This window comes from Pyrus communis, chromosome 1 (genome assembly GCF_041283825.1).
Source record: "Pyrus communis isolate YQ-2024b chromosome 1, ASM4128382v1, whole genome shotgun sequence".
NCBI classification, from domain to species: domain Eukaryota; kingdom Viridiplantae; phylum Streptophyta; class Magnoliopsida; order Rosales; family Rosaceae; genus Pyrus; species Pyrus communis.
In genome coordinates this window covers 7,868,209-7,889,495 of record NC_142565.1, presented here as the reverse complement: position 1 = coordinate 7,889,495, position 21,287 = coordinate 7,868,209, and the positions used below count along the sequence as shown (strand labels likewise).

The 21,287-nt window shown below is 37.6% G+C and overlaps 3 protein-coding genes across 7 annotated transcripts; 1 reads left to right on the top strand and 2 right to left on the bottom strand.

Moving 5' to 3' along the window:
* Window positions 1-134: 134 nt before the first annotated feature.
* Window positions 135-4,776, bottom strand: LOC137720732 (OVARIAN TUMOR DOMAIN-containing deubiquitinating enzyme 9). Of its 4 annotated transcripts, none has more exons than XM_088695634.1 (11): window positions 4,571-4,776; window positions 3,858-4,222; window positions 3,514-3,755; window positions 2,547-2,620; window positions 1,709-1,763; window positions 1,303-1,377; window positions 1,111-1,184; window positions 967-1,015; window positions 757-841; window positions 603-659; window positions 135-485 (listed from the first exon to the last, which is right to left on the bottom strand). In XM_088695634.1, exons 2-11 carry the CDS (start codon window positions 4,186-4,188, stop codon window positions 436-438), a joined length of 1,092 nt encoding a protein of 363 aa, XP_088551760.1. In that variant the 5' UTR covers window positions 4,189-4,222; window positions 4,571-4,776; the 3' UTR covers window positions 135-435. The 4 variants fall into 4 exon arrangements, with proteins under 4 accessions (XP_088551760.1, XP_068315946.2, XP_068315948.2 ...); XM_068459845.2 differs by having other exon boundaries at window positions 3,852-4,213; window positions 4,571-4,771; XM_068459847.2 differs by having other exon boundaries at window positions 3,858-4,213; window positions 4,571-4,766.
* A 2,275-nt stretch (window positions 4,777-7,051) lies between these two features.
* Window positions 7,052-10,782, bottom strand: LOC137720659 (serine/threonine-protein kinase PCRK1). The gene is made up of 5 exons (XM_068459747.2): window positions 10,242-10,782; window positions 9,061-9,474; window positions 8,381-8,641; window positions 8,114-8,236; window positions 7,052-7,912 (listed from the first exon to the last, which is right to left on the bottom strand). The coding sequence occupies exons 2-5, from the start codon at window positions 9,448-9,450 to the stop codon at window positions 7,388-7,390; spliced, it is 1,299 nt and encodes a 432-aa protein (XP_068315848.2). The 5' UTR covers window positions 9,451-9,474; window positions 10,242-10,782; the 3' UTR covers window positions 7,052-7,387.
* A 4,493-nt stretch (window positions 10,783-15,275) lies between these two features.
* Window positions 15,276-21,287, top strand: LOC137720805 (ABC transporter G family member 24). 2 transcript variants are annotated; one of them, XM_068459913.2, is made up of 14 exons: window positions 15,276-15,898; window positions 16,219-16,295; window positions 16,469-16,741; window positions 16,873-16,936; window positions 17,029-17,175; window positions 17,285-17,319; window positions 17,496-17,569; window positions 17,758-18,683; window positions 18,895-19,191; window positions 19,316-19,810; window positions 19,949-20,097; window positions 20,186-20,475; window positions 20,579-20,712; window positions 20,912-21,287. In XM_068459913.2, the coding sequence occupies exons 1-14, from the start codon at window positions 15,675-15,677 to the stop codon at window positions 21,066-21,068; spliced, it is 3,342 nt and encodes a 1,113-aa protein (XP_068316014.2). In that variant the 5' UTR covers window positions 15,276-15,674; the 3' UTR covers window positions 21,069-21,287. The 2 variants fall into 2 exon arrangements, with proteins under 2 accessions (XP_068316014.2, XP_088551750.1); XM_088695624.1 differs by lacking the exon at window positions 16,219-16,295 and having other exon boundaries at window positions 15,768-15,898.

The window sequence follows — 21,287 nt, the reverse complement described above, 5'->3', positions numbered from 1 at the left end:
AACCTTTGTCGGCTGAAATCGGGGAGCTTTGTTCAAATAGAATCACGAAGTATTCAAAAAGATTTTTTTAGTGTTCTGATTTAGTCCATTTTCTGTTAATATTTCTGAACATAATGTGAAGGTAAAAATTTGAATGGAAAGAAAGATTTACTATAATTAAGAATAAAAACGATGAATTTATTTACAGAAAGGAAGGACAAATCCCCTCTATATCAAAGGTATGTTAAAAGCAAAAAATCATCTAAATCAAAGAAGATATAACATGTACAAGGGATTGGTGAAGAATCAGCTGCCGGTGCAAATGCAGAGCAGAAACAAGCAAAGGAACGCCATTCTGCCCCCCGCTCCAGGGAGCCAAAGATAGAGAACGTCAACGCGACACTGAAGCTTCCTCAACAGAAAACAAAGACTCGTTGCAGATGTAGATTCCTGGTTTCAAAGGTTCCACCATTTCTTCTTTTTCCTTAAGCTGGGCGGAGGATGTTCTGAACAAGAAAACAAAATACAACGGAAAGATAACAAATGTTAACGCCAGTCATATCATTTAATGTGTCCTTTTATTTCCCAGTAGATGTATGTAAAAAACGCTTATTTTGATTTACCTCCTTGGGGATAAATCGAATTGTAATGCACTTCAGCCCAAAAGCTCAAGCAGATAACTGCACAAGTGAATATAAGCAAACATGACCAAATACAGTGACTAATAGAGGAAGGAGGGATGAAAGATGGAAGTTTATTAACTTCTAAAACCGTTACCTCTATTGGACTTTTGAATGTGCGGAAGGATTTCAATGTAACATGTATCTCGGAAAGAAGTTATTACAAATATCTTGACACCATACTGCAATAAAATAATGGACATATCAGTCGACAATTGAATGTTTCTCTACGAACTGATGGACACCCACATAAAAGCAAAAGATTAAGCAAAAAAATAAAAACGAGCAAAAGGGGAGAGATTCATACCGAATCTGCGGCAGCCTGCAATGTGACATGATCACCCCATTCACCATTCCTATTTCATCCAAGCCAAGAAGAATTAGTAAATAAACGAGAAAAAGATGTAAGCTTTAGGATAGAAAATTATGGATTAAGAGATTAGCACACTACTTGCTCATCTTGTTTAGATAATCAACATAACCCGTTAGAACGTAACCCTCGTACATTTCAGGGTGACTCATCAGCTGAGACATAAAAAAGATGAGTAAAAAGAGTTAAATTACAAAATATCATCTTCAAAACCTTCACAAGAATAACTTGAATTTAACTACTAAAGATCCACTTACTGAAATGCCAACCAACCTGTTGAATAATTTGGTCTCTTACAACACCATGGTATTCAGGAGAACGATATAGTTGATCTGATAAAGCACGAAACTGGGAAATAAAACAATAGTGAGACACTATCAACTTAACTCAGAAGAGGACTCTGGAATATTGCAAGTTAGATATGTGAAATTACATGTATAAAGATATGTTACATATACATTTGCGCAGTGCATTTACAATCCAGAAAGAAAAAAGCATTGAAAGAGTAGCGGGAATGGGGAAAAAGTTGTTTCAATCAAGACTGCATCAGATTATTCATTGCGAATACACCGCTTGATATACTTCAACAAAAATTGGATGCTCAGTAAATTTTCGTTTATCATTTTAAAATGAAAGAATAAAAATGATAGACCAATCATTTAAGTAAAATAATACCAACCTGACAGTTACCATCTCCCTGGACCTTACACTCCACCAAATCATACAACTGCAGCCTATTGAAGAAAAAGAAAAAAAATTAGGGCTTGTTTGGTACTCTACTTGAATCCAACTTTTTAAACTCAAAAACAATTTTCAAGTTTTAGGTCTTAAAAACTTGTTTGGTAGGACTATTTTCAAAAACTGAATTCAAGACTAACTCAAAAATATAGTCTATTATCTAAAAACATAAAAAGTGAGTTTTTAGAGTTTTTAAACTTAAACCCACTCATTTCTTTTCTCTCCCTCCTCCCCTCTCACTCCAAATCTATCTCTCTCTCTTTATTTATTTTTTTATTTTTTATTTTTTTTATTTTTATTTTTTTTTTTACCTTTTTCGTCTCTTCTCCAATCCGTTCTCTTCATTATCTCGGTTCTTTCTCTCACTCCTCTTCCTCTCTATCTCGTCCAATCCTCTCTTTTCCTTCTCCTTCCTTCAATCATCTCTTACTTTCTTTCCTCCTCTCTCCTCTTTCTCCCTCTCCTGCGACCCCTCTTTTTAGATCTCTTCGTCCAGTTTAAGTCGTAAGATTTAAAAAATTTAAATCGTAAACCAATCAAGTTTTTGAGTCTTAAATAAAATTGTTTTAAAGAAATGTTCTTAAGAAATGTTTTGAGAAACGATAAAAAATTTCAAAAAAGATACCAAACAGGCCCTTAGACACCTGAAGTGAAACACCCAATACTATCGATCTGTTAAAAAAAAACAGAGACAGAAACATAGGTTTGACAATATATCCCGGGAGACAATTCATTACTCATAAATAAAGTATATAATACGTGGAACTAACATAAAATACCTATCCAAAAGCCTCTGATGATCTGATAACTGTTCATCCTCCGAGGGTAATTTTTCATTCGTTTTAGGAACATGCTGCCAAAAGAATGATGATAATGTGAATCCCATTTTGCAATAAACATTAAACTAAAAATGTGTATTGGCATGCAATAAAGTTTCCTAACAAAAAACAAATTGACAAATGGATACTGATCTATTCCCACACCATCCCGAATATTAATACCAGGAGACCAATTTCTACCAATTTAAACAAATAAACTTTCAGTCTGTGATGAGTGGGGGGTGTAATCCCACAAGAGAGTGGCTACGTGAAGGGAGGGAATTGCGATTTGGGGTTGTGGGCTGGGTGTTGGCAGGCTGTCAGGGTGCTGTTTGGAAAAGCGGGTGGGGCAGAATTTTGTCGGGGAATGCTCAATGCCGGAATTAGCAGGGTGGCTGGTTGTTTGCTTGCCGTGGAGGTGACTGTGGCAGCATGTGACATCGCATAAAGAGAGAGAGAGAGAGAGAGAGGTTTCGTTTTTTTACTTCTTTAGTCTTATCTTTTATTTCTATTTAGTTTTTTTTTTTTTTTTTTTTTGTTATTTTAAATTTTTTTAACAATTTTAATTAAAAAAGTCTGTGCGGTATCACATAATTTGCTTTATAGGCCACATATGATTCATTTCAACATGCGAAGAACCATATTGATGAGTGTACAGTATACAAGTGATGAAATTGATGAGTCTGAAACATAAAAGATCATTTGTGATTAAAATTCGTTTCATAATTACAGAACAGATATTTTAAGAGAAAATTTGGTACAACTACTAAAATATTATATGTTTTATTACGAAAAAAAATGTGTTCAGATTCAGCCCACCCCATTTCTGAATCCTGGCTTCATCCCTGGATAGATGACCAGCAGATGATATGCATAATCTTTTGATAATTAAATGGCAGCAGCAAGACGCCATAAAAGCTAGACTTACAGGTACAGAAGCCATCTGATTCAATCTTCTCCCTACTTCACCATCAAGAGAAAATTCATCTGTTATTTCCAGTGAATGCAAAAAGTCTTCCCCATTAATCGAGTATTCTCCTTCGCAGTGATCACTTGCTACCTCGTTTCCATTTCTCCTTGGATCCTCCACCCCATGTTGATTATGTCTATAATCATCGGTGTCCATATTTCTGCCGAAATCATTTACTGCATCCTGAACATTTTCAAGCCCTACAGATTTCCAACATTTCATTTTATTAAGGAGAACAAATACACAAATGCAAATCAGAGAACTTAACGAGAATGTCAATTTGCATAATCCTATACCAGTACCACTGTGCCTATTTGATGGACCGAGCCAATCCTGCGCAATGATTGACGCTTCCAACTGCCCTTCTCCATAACCAGAAGCTCCTGACGTTTCTACAGAAGCGAGCCTTGACAACTCTTCTTGATAAGCATGAGCTATAATCTCATCATTCTCCACAATACAAGGCTCAACATAACCTTCTCTAACATACTCTACTTGACTAAAATCCTGGTCGTATTGCGTAACAGTACTATGAGAATTATCATTCGACAATGTGCAAACATCCAAGAGATGGAGACCCCAGCGAAGCACGTCGGGATCAAGGTTATATGTCTTCATCTGCTCGTTTAACATCTATCTAGCAACACTACCTCTGCTCCTGAAGTACCTAGCCCCGTTAAATTTCAATAACCGAAAAAAACTCGAAAAGGGCGTAATCATAACAATAGAAACTACATTATTTGCAATCTATTAAACTAGGTTCACAGTCATATAATCGGTTTCCTCAAAATCTATCTATAATTTCAATAAAAAAATCTAAACTTTAAACTAACCCAACAGTAAAATCCAAAAAAAGAAACAAATATATTGCACATAAAGTTCAAAAAACTTTAAATTTCACAGAGCAGAACATGAATCACAAAACCCTAATCCTAAAAATTCCAATAAAATTCAGAAACGCTTCAAACTTTGAATTTAAAACCTACCCAGCAAAATTAAAAGAAAAAAAACCAACCTTTGAATCCAAATTACGGGGGCCGGAAGAATCTTGGGAGCCAAACGGAAGGGGTCGTGAACGCAAGCGCCACCGGGGGAGGAAGATAAGAAAGTGTTTGTTGAAACTGGAAACCGCCGTTGGATTTGGCGTGTTTTGTAGAAATCGAAAAATCCCGTTGGGGTTAAATACGGCTCGCTTTTCGCAGAGGGAACCTGAAACAGAGTGAAACAAACCGCCCCGCCCCACGTGATGATTTGGCACGCGGAAAGTTGGTCACCGGGATCTGCCGGTTCCCCGGTGATTGTGCCACGTGTTGGCTTGTTAAGGCTAGTTTGGGATATAGAGAATCATAGATGGATGTGTCACAGGATAGGCCCGTGAACCTAGCAGTATGGCGTTGTAGTTGGAGACGAGAATATATACTCGTTTTGATGTACTTTTAAAATAATTGAAAATGTTTTTAAAAAAAATATTTTTGGATTCCAAAAGTAGTTGAAGTGCTTTATTCAAAAAGCACCAGTTATGTATTTTTCCAGGATTTACTTGCATTTTTACCAAGGATTGATTCTAAAAATATGCTCACCAATAGTGTTTTTAGTCATTTTAAAAGCACATCCAAACAAGCTCTATATTGGGACAAGTGTAGTCAAAATCTTTTACCCCTTTAACACGGAAAAGATCTTATCCGGATCCTCTTCACCAAGTCAACCAAGGCACACAATCTGGACCTTTGAAATATGATCCAACAGCTACAAATAGGGATCTACTTTAAAAGTTATAATAACTTTAGCCGTTAGATCAAATTTCAAAGACCCGAATTGTGTGCCTTGGTGGAGAGGATCCTTTCCCCTTTTAACAATCAACCTGAAAACGAAAATTTAGGGTATCAAAGGGATAATATTTGCTTGAGGACTTCATATTCCTTATTTAGTGACATAAATTAATGGTAATACAATGCATGCTTCATTGTTTTAAATTCTGGTACCGACTCAAAGACGTTAAATTACGCGTTAACATGGATTTTTAAAAATCGATACAACATTTGTTGCAAATTCTACAATGATGACTGCAAGGCATGTTGAAGAAATGATTAGTTACATCATTATTTTGATGATTTATTTTCTTTTGCGTGATAAGTTATTTATATTGTAACATGTGTGCAATTATTAACATTTGATGTGGTGTACCGCTTGTGCTCCTTCTCCCATCAGAGTTGGTCCTTTTGACATAACATTCTTAAAGTCACCTCTTGATCCTGAAGTGATTGGAAAGTGAACTAGGATCTACAATATATGACTTTGAGTGCCTCTGAATCTTGGTTCATGTGCGTATCCTAAGGGGGTGTAGTCAAACTAAGATTTTAAAGAATTTTAAAGAATTTTAAAAGTGATAGATTTGATAGGATTTAAGATGATTAAAGATGCCTACAAAATTCATATGGATTTTTAAAGAATTTGAATGGATTGTGGTGGAAGGATTTGAAATCCTAGAGGGTGAGGTTGGATTTTTTTAGTATTGGTTATATATACTTTTGGCTCTCAAATCCCACAAATTTCACAACTTATTGAAATCCTCCAAAATCTTAATTTTTTTAATATGCTTAGATTTGGTTGGATTTTAAAATCCTTTAAAATCTTTTAATTGACTACACCTAGATTTTAAAAGATTCTAAAATCCTTTAATTGACTACACCTAGATTTGAATGGATTCTAAAATCCTTTAAAATGTTTTAATTGACTACACTAGGATTTTAAAGTCTTTTAAAATCCTCTCAAATCCAAGTTTGACTACACCCCCTAGTCTCATTTCAAAATCTAGCCTAAAAAAAAAACTACAAGCTTTCTCTTCATTTGTTCGTAAGAGGCCATGATAGCCATTATACATGCTAGAAGGCGGTCAGATAGCCATTAAGACACTTCTTGAAAACCGAAAAAATATTCAATTCCGATCCTGGATAGGATTCATCATCTGCTAGACATACCGCATAAGCCAACAGTAGTATGAATGGAACAGGAACCCCTCAACCTGGTGAAGTTGCATATCTGCTAACGTTGAAGGTGAAACTACCCTAAATTTTCCCTTTAAAGTTCAGATTTTTTTTTTTTTAATACCCTAAATTTAGGGTATTAAACGGCATGGAAACCATGGGAACATTTACCCAAGAAGTAGTCTATTCCCACTTGCTAGCAACAAGAAGAGAGGTAGGTAGAGATTTGGCGGACTCATGAAATTTCTCATGAGTCTGACTGAGTACAAAATGTCTCTCAATTTAATTTGAGGAGCTCTATGTTTTCGTTGAGATGCTTTATTTGAGGATCGTAAACCTGATAACATTTGGTTGGATTATCTTGACTCGCATTCATAGGGGACGAGCGTGGGGGTTTCTTCCGTGGCCCGACCCCTTTCAATTGCTCTAAGCGGGGAGAAGGGTACCTCAGAGTTTACCAACTTACAACTCACTCAAAAGAAAATATATGCATGCACGAACAAATTGCATCATTCTATAAGCATACTATATTTGTTGGAAGCTCACCATATATATGTCATCGATTGAGACATTTTCATCGAAGCGTTATTCTCCTGGAGGCGCTTAGTTTCATTTTCAATGAAGCGTTATTCTTCCGATGGCGCCAAGCGCCTCCAGGAGGCCAATCCTAATAGTTCAAACTGCCATCTATATGCAACTTTACATTCCCATTCCTCAGCAAGTATACATAGAGCAGATTTTCCATCGCATGAGCAAAACAAAAAAGAGGCATCACTGTCGCATGATAAGGCCATTACATGATCAAAACTAGCAACTGTGCCAATTCCCAGTATGCTCCTCAACTTACTTCAACAAGGATTTACAATCTTTGGTCTCCCTATTAGCCAATTAAAGCAACAGTTCTCTCCGATGAATGGATCCACAAGCCTCCTCATCAAACTCTCTCTTTTGGATTCTGCGAAATAATCTTCCTTCGAGTCCACATTGTGTAAAGGGAGTTCCGGGCTTCCCATATCTGTCGTCTCCATAATTCGGTTCACCATCTCCAAGACTTCACTCATTTTGGGGCGTGATTTAGGCGCTCGCACCAAGCACCGGCTGGCTACGGTTGCTAGTTTTTGGGCCGCCTTGAGGGAATACTTTCCTTCAAGCCTTGGATCCAAAATCACCTGGAACTTTTTTGGATCGGAAGAGAGGTATGGCCTCACCCATTCCATGAGTTTTTGCTCGTTCTTGGGTCGGTTTCTGTCCACAGGTCGTCTGCCTGTAATGAGTTCTAAAAGGAAAATTCCATAACTCCACACATCACTTTTCGACGTGAGATGCCCAGTTTGAATGTACTCAGGAGCTGCATATCCTACTGTTCCAACAACCTATAAAAATATGATCAATTGGAAAGTTATTTTGGCAAGTTAGAAAGAAACTACAGGAAGTAATTTAATGTATAAGATCATAGTTCGCGACAACTGATTTTGGCAAGTCAGCCATCCGTTTCACTTACATGACATTCACTATAATAGAAAGTTAATTCTGAGGTTATGTAAGCATAATCTTGTGCATATATGTGAACATACCGCGGTAGAGACGTGGCTCAATCCATCTGAAGGCCCAAGTCTGGCCATACCGAAGTCTGACAACTTTGCATTCCATTGTTCATCTAACAGTATGTTTGAAGACTTGAAATCCCTAAAGATAATCTGTGCCAGAGATGAAAATTGGAAACAATGTTAAATAATCAGTGGAAGTAGAATGAACACTATAATTCTGAATGCTCAGAATTCTTTATAATGAGCTGCATAGGTGGTTCAACGCGTAAAGGGCCCGGGACAACTAGAAATTACCTGAAATTCCATCCCCTCATGGAGGTATGCTAAGCCGCGGGCAGTATCCTGGGCTATTTTCATTCTTGTGCCCCATGGAAGAGCTATCTGAAATCGGCTTGATAAGTGGTCTTGCACACTTCTGTTGGGCATATATTCGTATACCAGGAGCCGTTGAATCCCTCTTTCGTCATCCTCAGCACAGTAGCCTAACAGCTTGACAAGATTTGGATGTACAACAACCCCTAAAACATTAACCTCAGTCACCCACTCTTTATGGCCCTGTTATACGAAAGATGGAAATTAAAAATATCAAACACCTTGAAGAAATGGGCAAGGATTTTATCAGATCACACAATAAATAATGTTTTTCCGAGCTTTGAGCAACATAACCTTGCAAGTTATTATCATTTGAGCACCAATAATTTACAAGTTATTATCATTTCATAGTTTGTTATTTGAGTATCGTACGCTAGGTTTTTATCAGAACTTACTCAATTCTTGTGTGAAATTGTGCAGTAGTTGTTGAAAGTTAAAAAATGCATCGCATTCTTAACATAAATAATCCACCTTAGTTCTACCGCTATGGTACTACTATTTGGTTCCAATAACTCGTGAGAATCTTGTACTCTCGCCATCAGATTAGTGTATATCTTATGCTCATGTATATATATATATCAGCATAGAGGAAGAAGACTTGCCTGAAATCCCCTTTTACTCAGTTGTTTAACAGCAACATCTAATCTTTGATGTTGATCATCTGTGCTCTGGATATGACCCCTATACACCCCGCCGAAACCACCCTCTCCAAGCATGAGGGAGAGACTAAAGTTCTTTGTTGCCGCTTTTAACTCCGAGCATGTGAATTCTCTGAGATTATTACTCTGTCTCTGAGACAATGCCGCAAATGACTTCGCGGACGATGTTGTACTAAGCTCTGCAGTGGCATTCTGAGAATTGAACTCGGAACTAGATTTTCTTGGGTCGCGATCGAGTGAAAAGAACGAGGAAGCTGAACGAGTAGAGATAGACTTAGGAGACTTTGGTTCATCATCCTTCTCTCTGTTGTAGAAATTAGAAAAACACTTCATTGCCGGCTGAAAGCGATGACCTTACTGCACCAGGCAAACAGAATTCTTGTCATGTCTTATACATTTTCGGATATGAAAACAAAAATCTTGAATGTTAACAACAATTCAAATGGTTTAAACCCAAAAACTCCCTCTTCACATACTCAATTAGCAAACAGTCATATCTTAAAGCTAAATTAGACCTACCACAAGGAGATTATGCACAGCTTTTCAATTTAGTTGCTCACAGAATTCTCCTTTTTCGACATAACCCGAAAAAAATCAATCTCTCAAGGAGACCAAAAAAGTATTTAAACTACCTAATCAAAACAGTCCAATTATATAAAATTGATGTCAAACAGAACCTACATTTTCATCTGATATACCAGAAATTAAACTTCCTCAAACATTGATCCATTTATTTTTATTACAAGCGATATTTCTATTCCAAACTAGACTCAGGGAAAGGGGGAGGGTTCGAATACGGGATGCAGTGGGATGAAGAAGAAAGGCCTAAGCACCCTCAAACCTTGGTCTTTAAGCATATTCTTGTTCTAACTCTGGTCAAATCTGCAAAAATTCATTTCATTGAAGCAGAAGAAAAGAAAAGTCAAACTAATTAAAATAAAACTCCGAGGAATGATATTCTTGAAAAATAACATCAATTTCCAAAACCCAGAATCCAATTTCCATTCACTTGAATTATCATCAACAGTTAAATTCATTGGCATGCACAAGAAAATAAAAAAATCAAAAAAATACAATTCACTTGGATAAAAAGGAAAAAAAAAAAAAAAAAAAAAAAAACTTACCTCTTACATATCACTGCAGGAAAAATCTGGGAACCTATACATACAGATCGTCGTAGCTTTCTGGTGTTGTGAAAGAGAGACCAGAAATCATGCAGAAAAATTTAGGAGTATCGAGAGAAACAGCGAGCTCTCCATGATCCAAGGCAAGTCAATACAAGGCGGCTGGGGGTCTAGCTCACCAACTAGGAACACCCACGTACGTACACACAAAACAAAAAAAAAAGTGAGAGGAGAGAGAGAGAACAAAACACAGCAATATTGGTAGAGAGAGAGAGAGAGAGAGAGAGAGAGAGAGAAGAGAAACCCAAATAATAATAAAATAAAATAAAGGTTGATTGTTTTGTATTTGTATTTGGAGGAGGAGGAAAGTGAACAACTTCTAGTATTTTGTGTGAAAGCGAAGACCGAGCAAGAAGATTGAGAGTTGAGAGTTGGATGGATGGCTTTGATTAAAGATAAAGGATGAAACTTTAAGGTGGGGTTCTGTCAAAGAACTAGTCATGACTCATGATATACTACCAAAGCAAAAAATAAAGAAGAACCAGTCATGTTCTGCACAGTGTTATATATATATATATATACACGTGTATATATGTGTGATATTTTACAACGGAGGTCGTTGCAAGTTTGGATGATTCTGTGGGGTAGCTTAGACCGTAAACAATCCAAGTTTTTTATACAGAAATTTGAAAAGAACTGTGCTTCTAGAAGAGATGCAAGTTGCATGACAGTGCCTAAATGGCATCCACGTGCAAATAAGAGCGAAGAGTGAGAACGAAAACAAAGAGTTACATCCTTGACAAGCAAGTTTGTTCTTCTTGTTTGATCGCACTGCAAAAGCATTTCGATATTGAACGTTACCAAACATTACGAACACAATATTTGAGCTCTTTCTTTTTCAATCCGCCATGAAACATTCATCACGAATTTGTGTCATCAATTTTGTCTGACAATAGATTAAGTAAGGTTGTACGGTTTCACTGTGTGGGTGGGCCCCCTCTTGACTCTTCAAGCAAAGTCTAGGGATGTGTTTCCAACGTTCTTCCGCTGCTTCTCTGCGTTTATCGTCGATTTTCGCTATCTTAATTTTTTTAGTTTTCTTAAAATTTAATCTAACGGCTAAAATTATTATAACTTTTTATGGACCTCTATTTGCAATCGTTAGATCAACTTTCAAAGCCCAAATTTGTGAACTTGTAGAATTAGGTGAAAGGGATCTTGAGAAGATCATTTTTCGTATTCAGCAGGATATTTCAGGTGTCATAAAATAATTAGATGAATACATAAGTGTATATTATTTTTTAATTGTATTTCGATATGTGAAGTATCGCTTAAGTACCCAATACGTGAAAGAAATCTCTCCAATATAGCACAATAGACATCCATAGTAAGATAATTCAAAACTCAACTTGAATATCAAGAATAAAACTGCATCTTATAAAAGATACATTACCTGAAAAGTATCACGAAAGAAAAACAAGTGACCATCAATAAAAACCCTTTTCAAAAAAATTATGCAAGATAATATTTCGAATAAGCTTAATAGCATCACACATGACACAAACTAAAGACAATGCATGACTTAACTTACTCTTAGCATCATACAATAACAATTAAGCCTTATCTCATTAAGTGAGACTGATTGTATGAATCATACAACGCCACTGCCCTCTGTTTGCACCCTTCAGTTTGCTTCAAGTACTTTATATCTTTTCTTAAAATCTCATTCAAGTCTTCCTAAATCTTTCTCTCTTCCTTTTGACTTGAGCCTCTTTATTGTTCCGCTTCTTTCTTCTTTTTTGACAAACAAAAGAAGACCCATCTTTTGTCAAAAAAGAGAAAACTTGGCTATTCAAGGATTGAGAAAGAACTCCTTAAAATACTTCGTGACTTATTGTCACGCCCCGATCCTGACATACATCTAGGATCAACACGTGACGTCATCAAATACTCGTATATCTCACATACCCTATCTCCGGGATATGGCAAATCACAATTCAAGAATCAAATTGCAAAGAAATTTTTCGTTTACCTTATGGCTACATCTAACATCCTCGTTAGACTACCTACGTACCCTTAATAGGGATCAAGTCATTCGTAGTTCACTAACACAAAATCAGACGTTTATTCCACTAAGTTCAAACAGAAAGCATAGTATTCCTCCATCATTCAATATAACTTGACAACATATAATTCCTAGACTCATCATGTTACATAACCAATCCCCATGACAACATGATTTCTCTCCCATCCAACATATAAATCCCTTTCACCATCATAGATCCCTTTCACCTAATTCTTAGTTTTCTTAGTTTTCCACCTTTTCTATCTTCTTGCAGTCCCTTTTCAAACCCAAACTTCCATCCTTTCCCGTCTTTTCCTTCTACCTCTCATCCTCATACGCCATCCCCACCCCAACCTCTGCTCGGACCCACAAACCACAAACCAAAGATGGATGCCAAATCCATCTCCATCCTCCACTGCCCCTCCCCTAATCGGCATGTCGACTTTTCTTCGAGACCACGAAGTCTGCCACTTCAACAAAAGTAAGGGTATTTCACATACCGTCTTAACCTCACTCCCTTTTCACATGTTACTCTGTTTGTATATATTTGCAGGGCTTGGCTAAGGTGTTTTAGATCCAATGTCTATCTATCTCTTGGTTCGGCTTTTCTGGTAACGCATTTTGGTTGTGATGTACTCTTGGTTGTAGGTTTATAAATATTTTATTACGATGTCTTGGTTGAGTTGACCACTCGGTTATTTCTCCAATATGGCTATTGGCAAGACGTTTATGGTGGCGACATATATTTTCTGCGTTTGGTTAATAGGAAATAGGGTTTTCTTTATTTTTGTCTTTTGCTTACTGTGTTGCGCCTTTATGCATTTTCATTTTCCCCATGTGTTGCCTTGCTTTATGTTGGCCCCGTTGTAACCTTTGTTTCTGCTTAATGAATGTTTACTTTTCGAACCAAAAGCAATGTCCAGGGATTATTAGCAGAGACTTATTGTCCTGAACAATTGAGGCAGGTAGAGGATCCTTCTAAAATTTGAAATAAAAAATAACATATTTTTCTGTAAACTAACCTACAAATTATTCCTCTTCACTTAGTACTACGGTCTAGCAATATTCCACTTCATTTGTAAGTAAAATGTTTTAGGTTCGATTCTCGTTAAAAGAAAATTTGAATCACATTACTACTAATCCACTATGGGGGCGTTTGTTTGCCCTCACTAAGTCGGACTGGACTGGACTGGACTAGCTATTAGTCCAATACCGTGTTTGTTCCATGCTGGGACTAACATTAATGAGACTAAAGGGGACTAGCATGGACAAAACCCTTCACTAAGAGGTCTTAGCGAGACCCCCCAATAACCATGGGACTAGCTAAGACTATCCTTTCTTTCTCGTCCTCTAAGACTATCCTTTCTTTCTCGTCCTCGTCATACTCAACGACCACTCCCAACAGACTTCTCGTCATCTCCAGTCACCTAGATCAATCATTAACTTTCCGACTCTCTTTCAGATCCACTTCACAACCAACTTTCATATAAAATATACAAAATTGAAGTTGGGAGTGACAAGATTACGATTCTACCTGAATCGAGGCCAAAATGTGGCCGGAACATGGCCTAGAAGTCTCGGCCTGTTTGGGCTTCTTCAAATCCATGACAGATTCGAGCATGCAAAGCTAAGATCTCGGTCCAGGGATGGTGATGAATTTTTTGGCGGTGTTAACTTCATCCAATTTAACAAGGGTTGGCTGGAAAACACATCGGGAAACTTGCAACTCGTCGGGAAAATTGGAGCCGTGAGGTTCCGTTCGAACAACACATAGCTAGAGAAGGAGGGAGAACAAAGAAATAGAGACTGGAATCGATAAGGAGTTTGACCAGAAATGAGAAAGAGACATGAATTGAGAGGTCTGAGAGGAAAAAAAGAGGGAGAGGGTGGGACGAAGAACTGAGAGAAGAGGAAGAGAGTGGGATGGAAATGGTAGGAAAAGATGGAGAAAAAGATAAGATCATAATAAAATATTAATAATTTATATATTAAATAATATAATATTAGAATTTGTTATTATCCAGCTTCTTAGTCCAATACTGCACCAAACGCTTCACTAAGTTAGTCCAGTTTAATCTACTCTAAGCCAGTCCAGCTTAGTCCTTGAAGCTAATCCAGTCCGAGATAGTCCAGCGTAACAAACGCCCCCTATGAGGCTTAGCCCACCTTCTTCCCCTGAGGGTAAATAATCCACTGTGCGCATAAAATTAATTTGATTCTCAGTTGATCCCAGACAAAACTGACTTATCTCTAAATTAATTTGCCTTCCATACCTTACAAAATAAAATAGGCGGGGCTCAACTAAACGGGCCTTAGAAAAATATGTCACATTTTTTTTCCCCACAACTATATATATATATATATATATATATATATTTTTTTTTTTTATTTGAATAATATTCAATATTATCTACATTAATGGGTGAGGCTAACCTCTTAGTTGGGTAGTTATAATAATTTGGTTCGAATTCATTTTTGATGGAAATCAAACTTAAAATCTATCATTTAAAAGTGAAAAAGATACTAAGTGACATATACAATCATATATTTAAATTGAGGGATGAAAAGAATAAATGGGTATACAATTTGAGGTCTATAAGAATCAAACATAACAACTTTCACTTACAAATAAAGATGAATACGACTAGACTGCACTTCACAATGATTGATTGCCATGTTGGATATATTCTTCATCAAAACGCATGCCGAGTTCAAACTCTCCTTACTTTTTTTTTATTGATATTTAAAATAATAATATCGTTTATAATAAATAAAACAAAATAAAAAGTTCACATTTCTTCCCAATTAATATAAAATTAGAGGAGTTAAACACGCAATTTTCAATTAATGTGCCAGAAAAAAAAGTAAAATAAAAAATTTCGGCAGTAATTAATCAATGCAAGATCAAATCTCATGACAAATGGCACTGTTTTTTTTACAAAAACCTCAAAACTCTCTGTCCTGCCACTATTTTTCGACACAGACAATACGACAAGACATGTCCGAAATCCGGCACGAAACCAAATGTATTAAGTTCGGACGTGCTTACTGCTTGCTGTTTACTTCAACTCAGAGGCCCCACTGCTTCTTCTTCCTTCTCTCCCACGTTCTCTGCTCCCCAAGCTCTCGTCCACTTGGCCTCTCCACCCCAGAACACCACATGCTCTCTGTTCCTCCTCCAATCTCCACACCCAGCATTCAATCTCCAAACCCAGCATTCAATCCTCCCCAGATATTTAAACCCAGCTCCGTCTTTTTCCTGATAAATGAATGAGTTAATTTCCAAAACCCAGAACCCAAATTTTGTTTTCCACTATTTTGGACTAATTTCGCAAACCCATTTGTAATTTGGTGTTGGAACTCCAAAAATGGTCTCCAAAGGCGCCAACTTTGGCACATTTGTTTCAGTTGGGGTTTTGGTTCTGTGCTGGGTGCACTTTGTGGAGTGCCAGGATGTGGGGGACTATGACCAAATTGACAACCCAGCAGTTCTTCCTCTCATCACTCATATTGTGTACGGCCGCATCTCCAATGTCACTGCAGTTCTCAGCCGAGAAATCAGCAATCGTTCCAGCTTCTGCGTCAAGGACCCGTAAGCTGTTTTTTTTCAACTTTGCTATTTCCTGTTTGGTTGCTGAGAAATTAAAATGTATGAAAGGAAAAATGGGAAGTGGGTTATTAGAATTGTGTAATGGGGTGTGAAAAGTCAACTCAAGTTGACTAATGGAAGCATTGATTTGCTCAGTTATACTGTTTTTTTTTATAATTTGTTTTTAGATATATTGTTGGAGTTGGAGTTTATTTTTGTGTTCGTTTGATGATCAATGACGTTCTTGGGGATTCATATAGCGGACTCCACTTAATGGGATAAGGCTGTTGTTGTTGTTGTTTGATGATCAATTTGTTTATCAGGGAAGCCGATTGGAATGAGGCCTTTAATTTTTCCTCCAATGTGGATTTCTTAACTTCCTGCATTCTAAAGACTAAAGGTATATAAGTACTTCTATAATTAGAAAGAACAACAATTTTTACTCAGTTTGGTTGGTTCTTAAGTAAAAACGGGAATCGAAAAATTGAAAAAATTACGCATAGGTTACATTTCTTGGCAATCGAATGTAGTATTTGCTTTACTTCGTTTTGATAAATTTGTAATGTTCAACAGGAGATGTTACACGACGTTTGTGTACAGCAGCTGAAATGAAGTTCTACTTCAACAGTTTCTTCGAAAAATCGGAGAGTGCAAATTACTTAAGACCGAACAAGAACTGTAATTTGACCGCATGGATTTCTGGGTGTGAGCCAGGATGGGCTTGCAGTGTTGGCCCAAATAAGCAGGTTGACCTTGAAAATTCACAGGACATCCCTGCCAGGACTCAGAGCTGCCAACCTTGTTGTGAAGGTTTCTTTTGCCCCCATGGTCTTACATGCATGATACGTAAGACCTTTTAACCTAATATATCCGAGTAATCAATTTGTACTTTGTTTCTGTGCAACGTATTTTCCCTAATTAAGGGATGCTTCTGATTATTTCTTTGTTTTCTTCCAATTGCTATCGCGTTCTTGAAGCTTGCCCATCAGGTTCTTATTGTCCCCAAGCAACGCTGGACAAATCAACCGGTCTGTGTAAACCGTAAGTTCAGATTCTTGCTTTAATGATCTCTTGACTTACGTTGTTCAATAGCTTATTATGTGTGAAAGTTATATAATGATATGTTTTTGCAGATACAATTACCAATTACCTCCGGGGCAACCAAATCATACTTGTGGAGGAGCAAATTTATGGGCTGATGTTGGTAGTAGTAGTGAAATATTTTGTTCAGCTGGATCATATTGCCCAACCACCGTGAAAAGCATTCCTTGTAGTAGCGGGTATTGAGTTTCATTCCTACGTCATTTATCGAACTGGTTCAACGTTTAGCTGATTGTGCTCTCGTTATTTCTTGTCTTTCCGATTAAATATTTTTTTCATGCATTGCAGACATTACTGCAGAATGGGTTCTACATCTGAGAAAGGTGAGTATAATTTCATTTTACTTCTCGAACAAAATTTTGATATGTTCCTGATCGCAGTGCTTTTTTTATGTGATGGTGCCCCATTTCCTTCTAACTCGATATTTGCTCTTTAGTTTATCCAGTAATATCTGCAAGCATAAAGAAGCTGACGTTTTGTTATTTTATTTTATGTTCAGGCTGCTTTGCTTTGACTTCCTGCAATCCAAACACCGCAAATCAAAATGTGCATGCATATGGAATACTGCTAATTGTAAGTTGGCCATTTTAGTTCCAAAACCAAAACTTGACTTTTCATTTTCATAGCTGCATATGTGAGGCGCACACTGTTCATTTTAATCAAAGTGCGTATCTGATATACTTTGTGATAATGTTTTGGCACAACTGAAATCAAGCAATAAAAAATGAATTGAAATTTATGCTGTTTAATTGCTTATGCAGGCAGCTCTGAGTACTCTGCTTCTTATTATATACAATTGTTCAGATCAAGTTCTCACCACTAGGGAGAGGAGACTGGCTAAATCCCGAGAAGCAGCAGCCAGAAGTGCAAGGGAAACGGCAAAAGCACGCCAAAGATGGAAATCGGCAAAAGATACTGCTAAGAAGCATGCAAGTGGATTGCAGGCTCACTTATCACGTACATTTTCTCGAAAAAAGTATAGCTCAGAACTTGAGAAACTTGAGATTTCGACTCAATCTAGACCTGACACAGATGATGACATTCCGATACCACCACATCCATGTAGATCTAGTGTTTCTCGGTCCTCACCTGTGCCATCAGAAGGAAAGGAAAAGGAACCTATTGAGCTCATGCAGATTATGCGTAAAATTGAAGAAGACCCCGAGGGTTATGAAGGTTTCAGTATTGGATCTGAGGATACGAATGTGGGAAATGTGCCAAAAGGAAAGAAGATCAATACTCATAGCCAAATTTTCAAGTATGCTTATGGTCAACTTGAGAAAGAGAAGGCTCAGCTGCAAGAGTACAAGGACCTAACCTTCTCGGGGGTGGTTAAAATGGCTACTAATAACAAAATAAGGAAACGGCTTCTCATCGAGATTTCTTTCAAAGACCTAACGCTTACTTTGAAAGCAAAAAACAAGCATCTACTGAGGTGTGTAACTGGTAAAATTAGGCCTGGCCGCATCACTGCTGTTATGGGTCCATCAGGGGCTGGAAAAACAACGTTTCTTTCTGCCCTAGCTGGAAAAGCAATTGGATGCAGGAGGACTGGTTTAATTCTCATAAACGGAAAGAATACATCAATCCATTCATACAAGAAAATCGTAGGGTTTGTACCACAAGATGATATTGTGCATGGAAACTTGACTGTGGAAGAGAATCTATGGTTCAGTGCAAAATGCAGGTATATGCCACATTCACTCTACCGATTCCACTCTAACAGCAAATATGCTAGTCACATGTTCACCATCTTTGCTACTATTTTTTGAAATTTGGTGTCATAGGTTTATTGTCAACCTGCTACCCAAAAGTGTGTTTGTATTATAATTCTATATATCAATCTTACTGTATAGACCGCTGTTACATTTTGATGATGTACTTATGTTTTTGTGAAGATTATCTGTGGACTTACCGAAACCGGATAAAGTGTTAGTGGTTGAACGAGTTATTGAGTCCTTGGGGCTTCAGACAGTACGTGGTTCCTTGGTTGGAACAGTAGAGAAGCGAGGAATTTCTGGAGGCCAGAGGAAACGTGTAAATGTCGGCTTGGAAATGGTTATGGAACCTTCACTTTTGATTTTGGATGAACCTACATCCGGTCTAGACAGCGCCTCTTCCCAGCTACTTCTTAGAGCACTTAGACGGGAAGCTCTTGAAGGGGTAAACATCTGCACGGTGGTTCACCAGCCTAGGTAATCTCTCAAAACAAGGTTTTTTGCTCTTTATACTTTGAAAGTCCACTATTTCTCTCTCTTCCCTGTCGATGTGCATAAAACTCTCTCATACTTTGATTAATGCAAAACTTTTTTGCATCAGCTACACCTTGTTCAAGATGTTTGATGATTTGGTACTCCTGGCAAAAGGTGGTCTTACTGTGTATCATGGACCAACAAAGAAAGTAGAGGAATACTTTGCAGGCCTTGGGATCAATGTCCCAGACCGAGTCAACCCTCCAGACCACTTCATTGACATTTTAGAGGGTATAGTTGCTACGGAAATAAGCTCGGGAGTGAGTCATGATGAGCTTCCCGTCAGATGGATGCTTCATAATGGGTACTCAGTACCTCCTGAGATGAGGCAGAGTGCCACCGGACTTGCAATATCATCAATGGATGAAAATTCAAATCACGAAACAAATTCTTCTGGTGATGATATGATGGAAAAATCTTTTGCCGGAGAGGTATGGCAAGATGTGAAAAGTACTGTGGATCTGCATCGTGATAGGGTACGGCTCAATTTCTTGAAATCCAAGGATTTATCGAACCGCAGAATCCCGGGTTTGTTTCTACAGTACAGATACTTCCTGGGCAGGTAAGGAATCAAGATTGTGCAAATATTACAATTTTTATTCCAGAGCATTGCTGAAATCTTCAAAATTGAAAACATGGTGTTTTCTGCATTCTTATTGTAATGCCTATAGTTGATCCTCCTTATTTGACGTCATGTCAGAGTTGGTAAGCAGAGACTTCGGGAAGCTCGTATGCAAGCAGTAGATTATTTGATTTTATTACTTGCTGGAGCCTGCTTAGGATCCCTTGCGAACGTCAGCGATCAGACCTTTGGTGCAGGCGGTTACACCTATACTATTATTGCAGTTTGTGAGTACAACCAATTATAAGTTTCTTTTTTCTAGACAAATGCACAAACCTTTTTTGTTCCTAACCTTGAGTCTTGATTTGATTTCAGCTCTACTATGTAAAATCGCGGCTCTGAGGTCGTTTTCTCTAGACAGATTACACTATTGGAGAGAGAGCGCTTCGGGGATGAGCAGCTTGGCTTATTTTCTGGCTAAGGATACTATTGACCATTTTAATACAGTGATCAAACCTGTAGTGTATTTGTCCATGTTCTACTTCTTTACCAACCCAAGATCTAGCTTTGCAGATAACTACATTGTTCTGGTCTGTCTCGTGTATTGTGTAACTGGTATAGCCTACGCGTTAGCAATATTTTTTGAACAAGGTGCAGCCCAACTAGTAAGTAACTCATTCCAACTGATATTGTTTCCAGCCGAACTAGTTTCACATTCTTTTTTGGTACTCCATTGATATTTTACTAACAAACTGATATTGTTTGCAGTCGTCGGTCCTTCTTCCAGTTGTTTTGACTCTTATAGCAACACGGCCACAAGATAGTGAACTTATGAAGAATTTAGCTAAATTGTGCTACCCGAGGTGGGCTTTGGAAGCATTTGTGACTGCAAATGCTGAAAGGTACTTTGCAAAAAGGGCGACCCCAAGCCAACAAAGCTCCCCACTTTGCAAGCATCCAAAATGTTTACGTGCAAACATTTTTATATGTTTTCCGAGCCTTGTTTGTGCACTAGTATACAAATATAGATACTTGAATTTCTAGTCGATTGTTTAAAATTGTCTCTTTGATCTGTATGTTTTTGTTTCCTTTTTGCTACAGGTATGCTGGAGTATGGCTGATAACTCGCTGCGGTTCACTTCTAAAGGCCGGCTATAATCTTCATAACTGGAATCTTTGTATAATCATCCTAACATCCACAGGTATAATTAGTCGGGCGATAGCATTCTTTTGTATGGTGACTTTTCAGAAGAAATGAGTGAGATGAGAGATCAACGATCACAGGCTGATAGGTAGAACATTGCCAAAGCAAATAGGTAAAAGGCATGTTAGGAGGTGTTGAGCATTACGCCTCGACGCATTGGGTGGGTTTAACTTTTGATCTAAAAGGCTTTGTTCTTGTAAGATGTATACATCTCCCATGATATTGTACTGGAAATTGAAGCTCAAGCTGTATATTCAAAATCTGATTGTGCAA

Coding starts and splice junctions, on each gene's coding strand:
- LOC137720805 (XM_068459913.2), top strand. CDS start 15,675: ATGGTCTCCAAAGGCGCCAACTTTGGCACATTTGTTTCAGTTGGGGTT. Junction 17,320..17,495: donor GGGTTCTACATCTGAGAAAG/GTGAGTATAATT, acceptor TTTTATGTTCAG/GCTGCTTTGCTTTGACTTCC. Junction 17,570..17,757: donor CATATGGAATACTGCTAATT/GTAAGTTGGCCA, acceptor TTGCTTATGCAG/GCAGCTCTGAGTACTCTGCT.
- LOC137720732 (XM_068459845.2), bottom strand. CDS start 4,188: ATGTTAAACGAGCAGATGAAGACATATAACCTTGATCCCGACGTGCTT. Junction 1,016..1,110: donor TATCTAAACAAGATGAGCAA/GTAGTGTGCTAA, acceptor TGGATGAAATAG/GAATGGTGAATGGGGTGATC. Junction 660..756: donor CATTCAAAAGTCCAATAGAG/GTAACGGTTTTA, acceptor TCACTTGTGCAG/TTATCTGCTTGAGCTTTTGG.
- LOC137720659 (XM_068459747.2), bottom strand. CDS start 9,450: ATGAAGTGTTTTTCTAATTTCTACAACAGAGAGAAGGATGATGAACCA. Junction 8,642..9,060: donor TGAGTAAAAGGGGATTTCAG/GCAAGTCTTCTT, acceptor TTCGTATAACAG/GGCCATAAAGAGTGGGTGAC. Junction 8,237..8,380: donor ATGAGGGGATGGAATTTCAG/GTAATTTCTAGT, acceptor TCTCTGGCACAG/ATTATCTTTAGGGATTTCAA.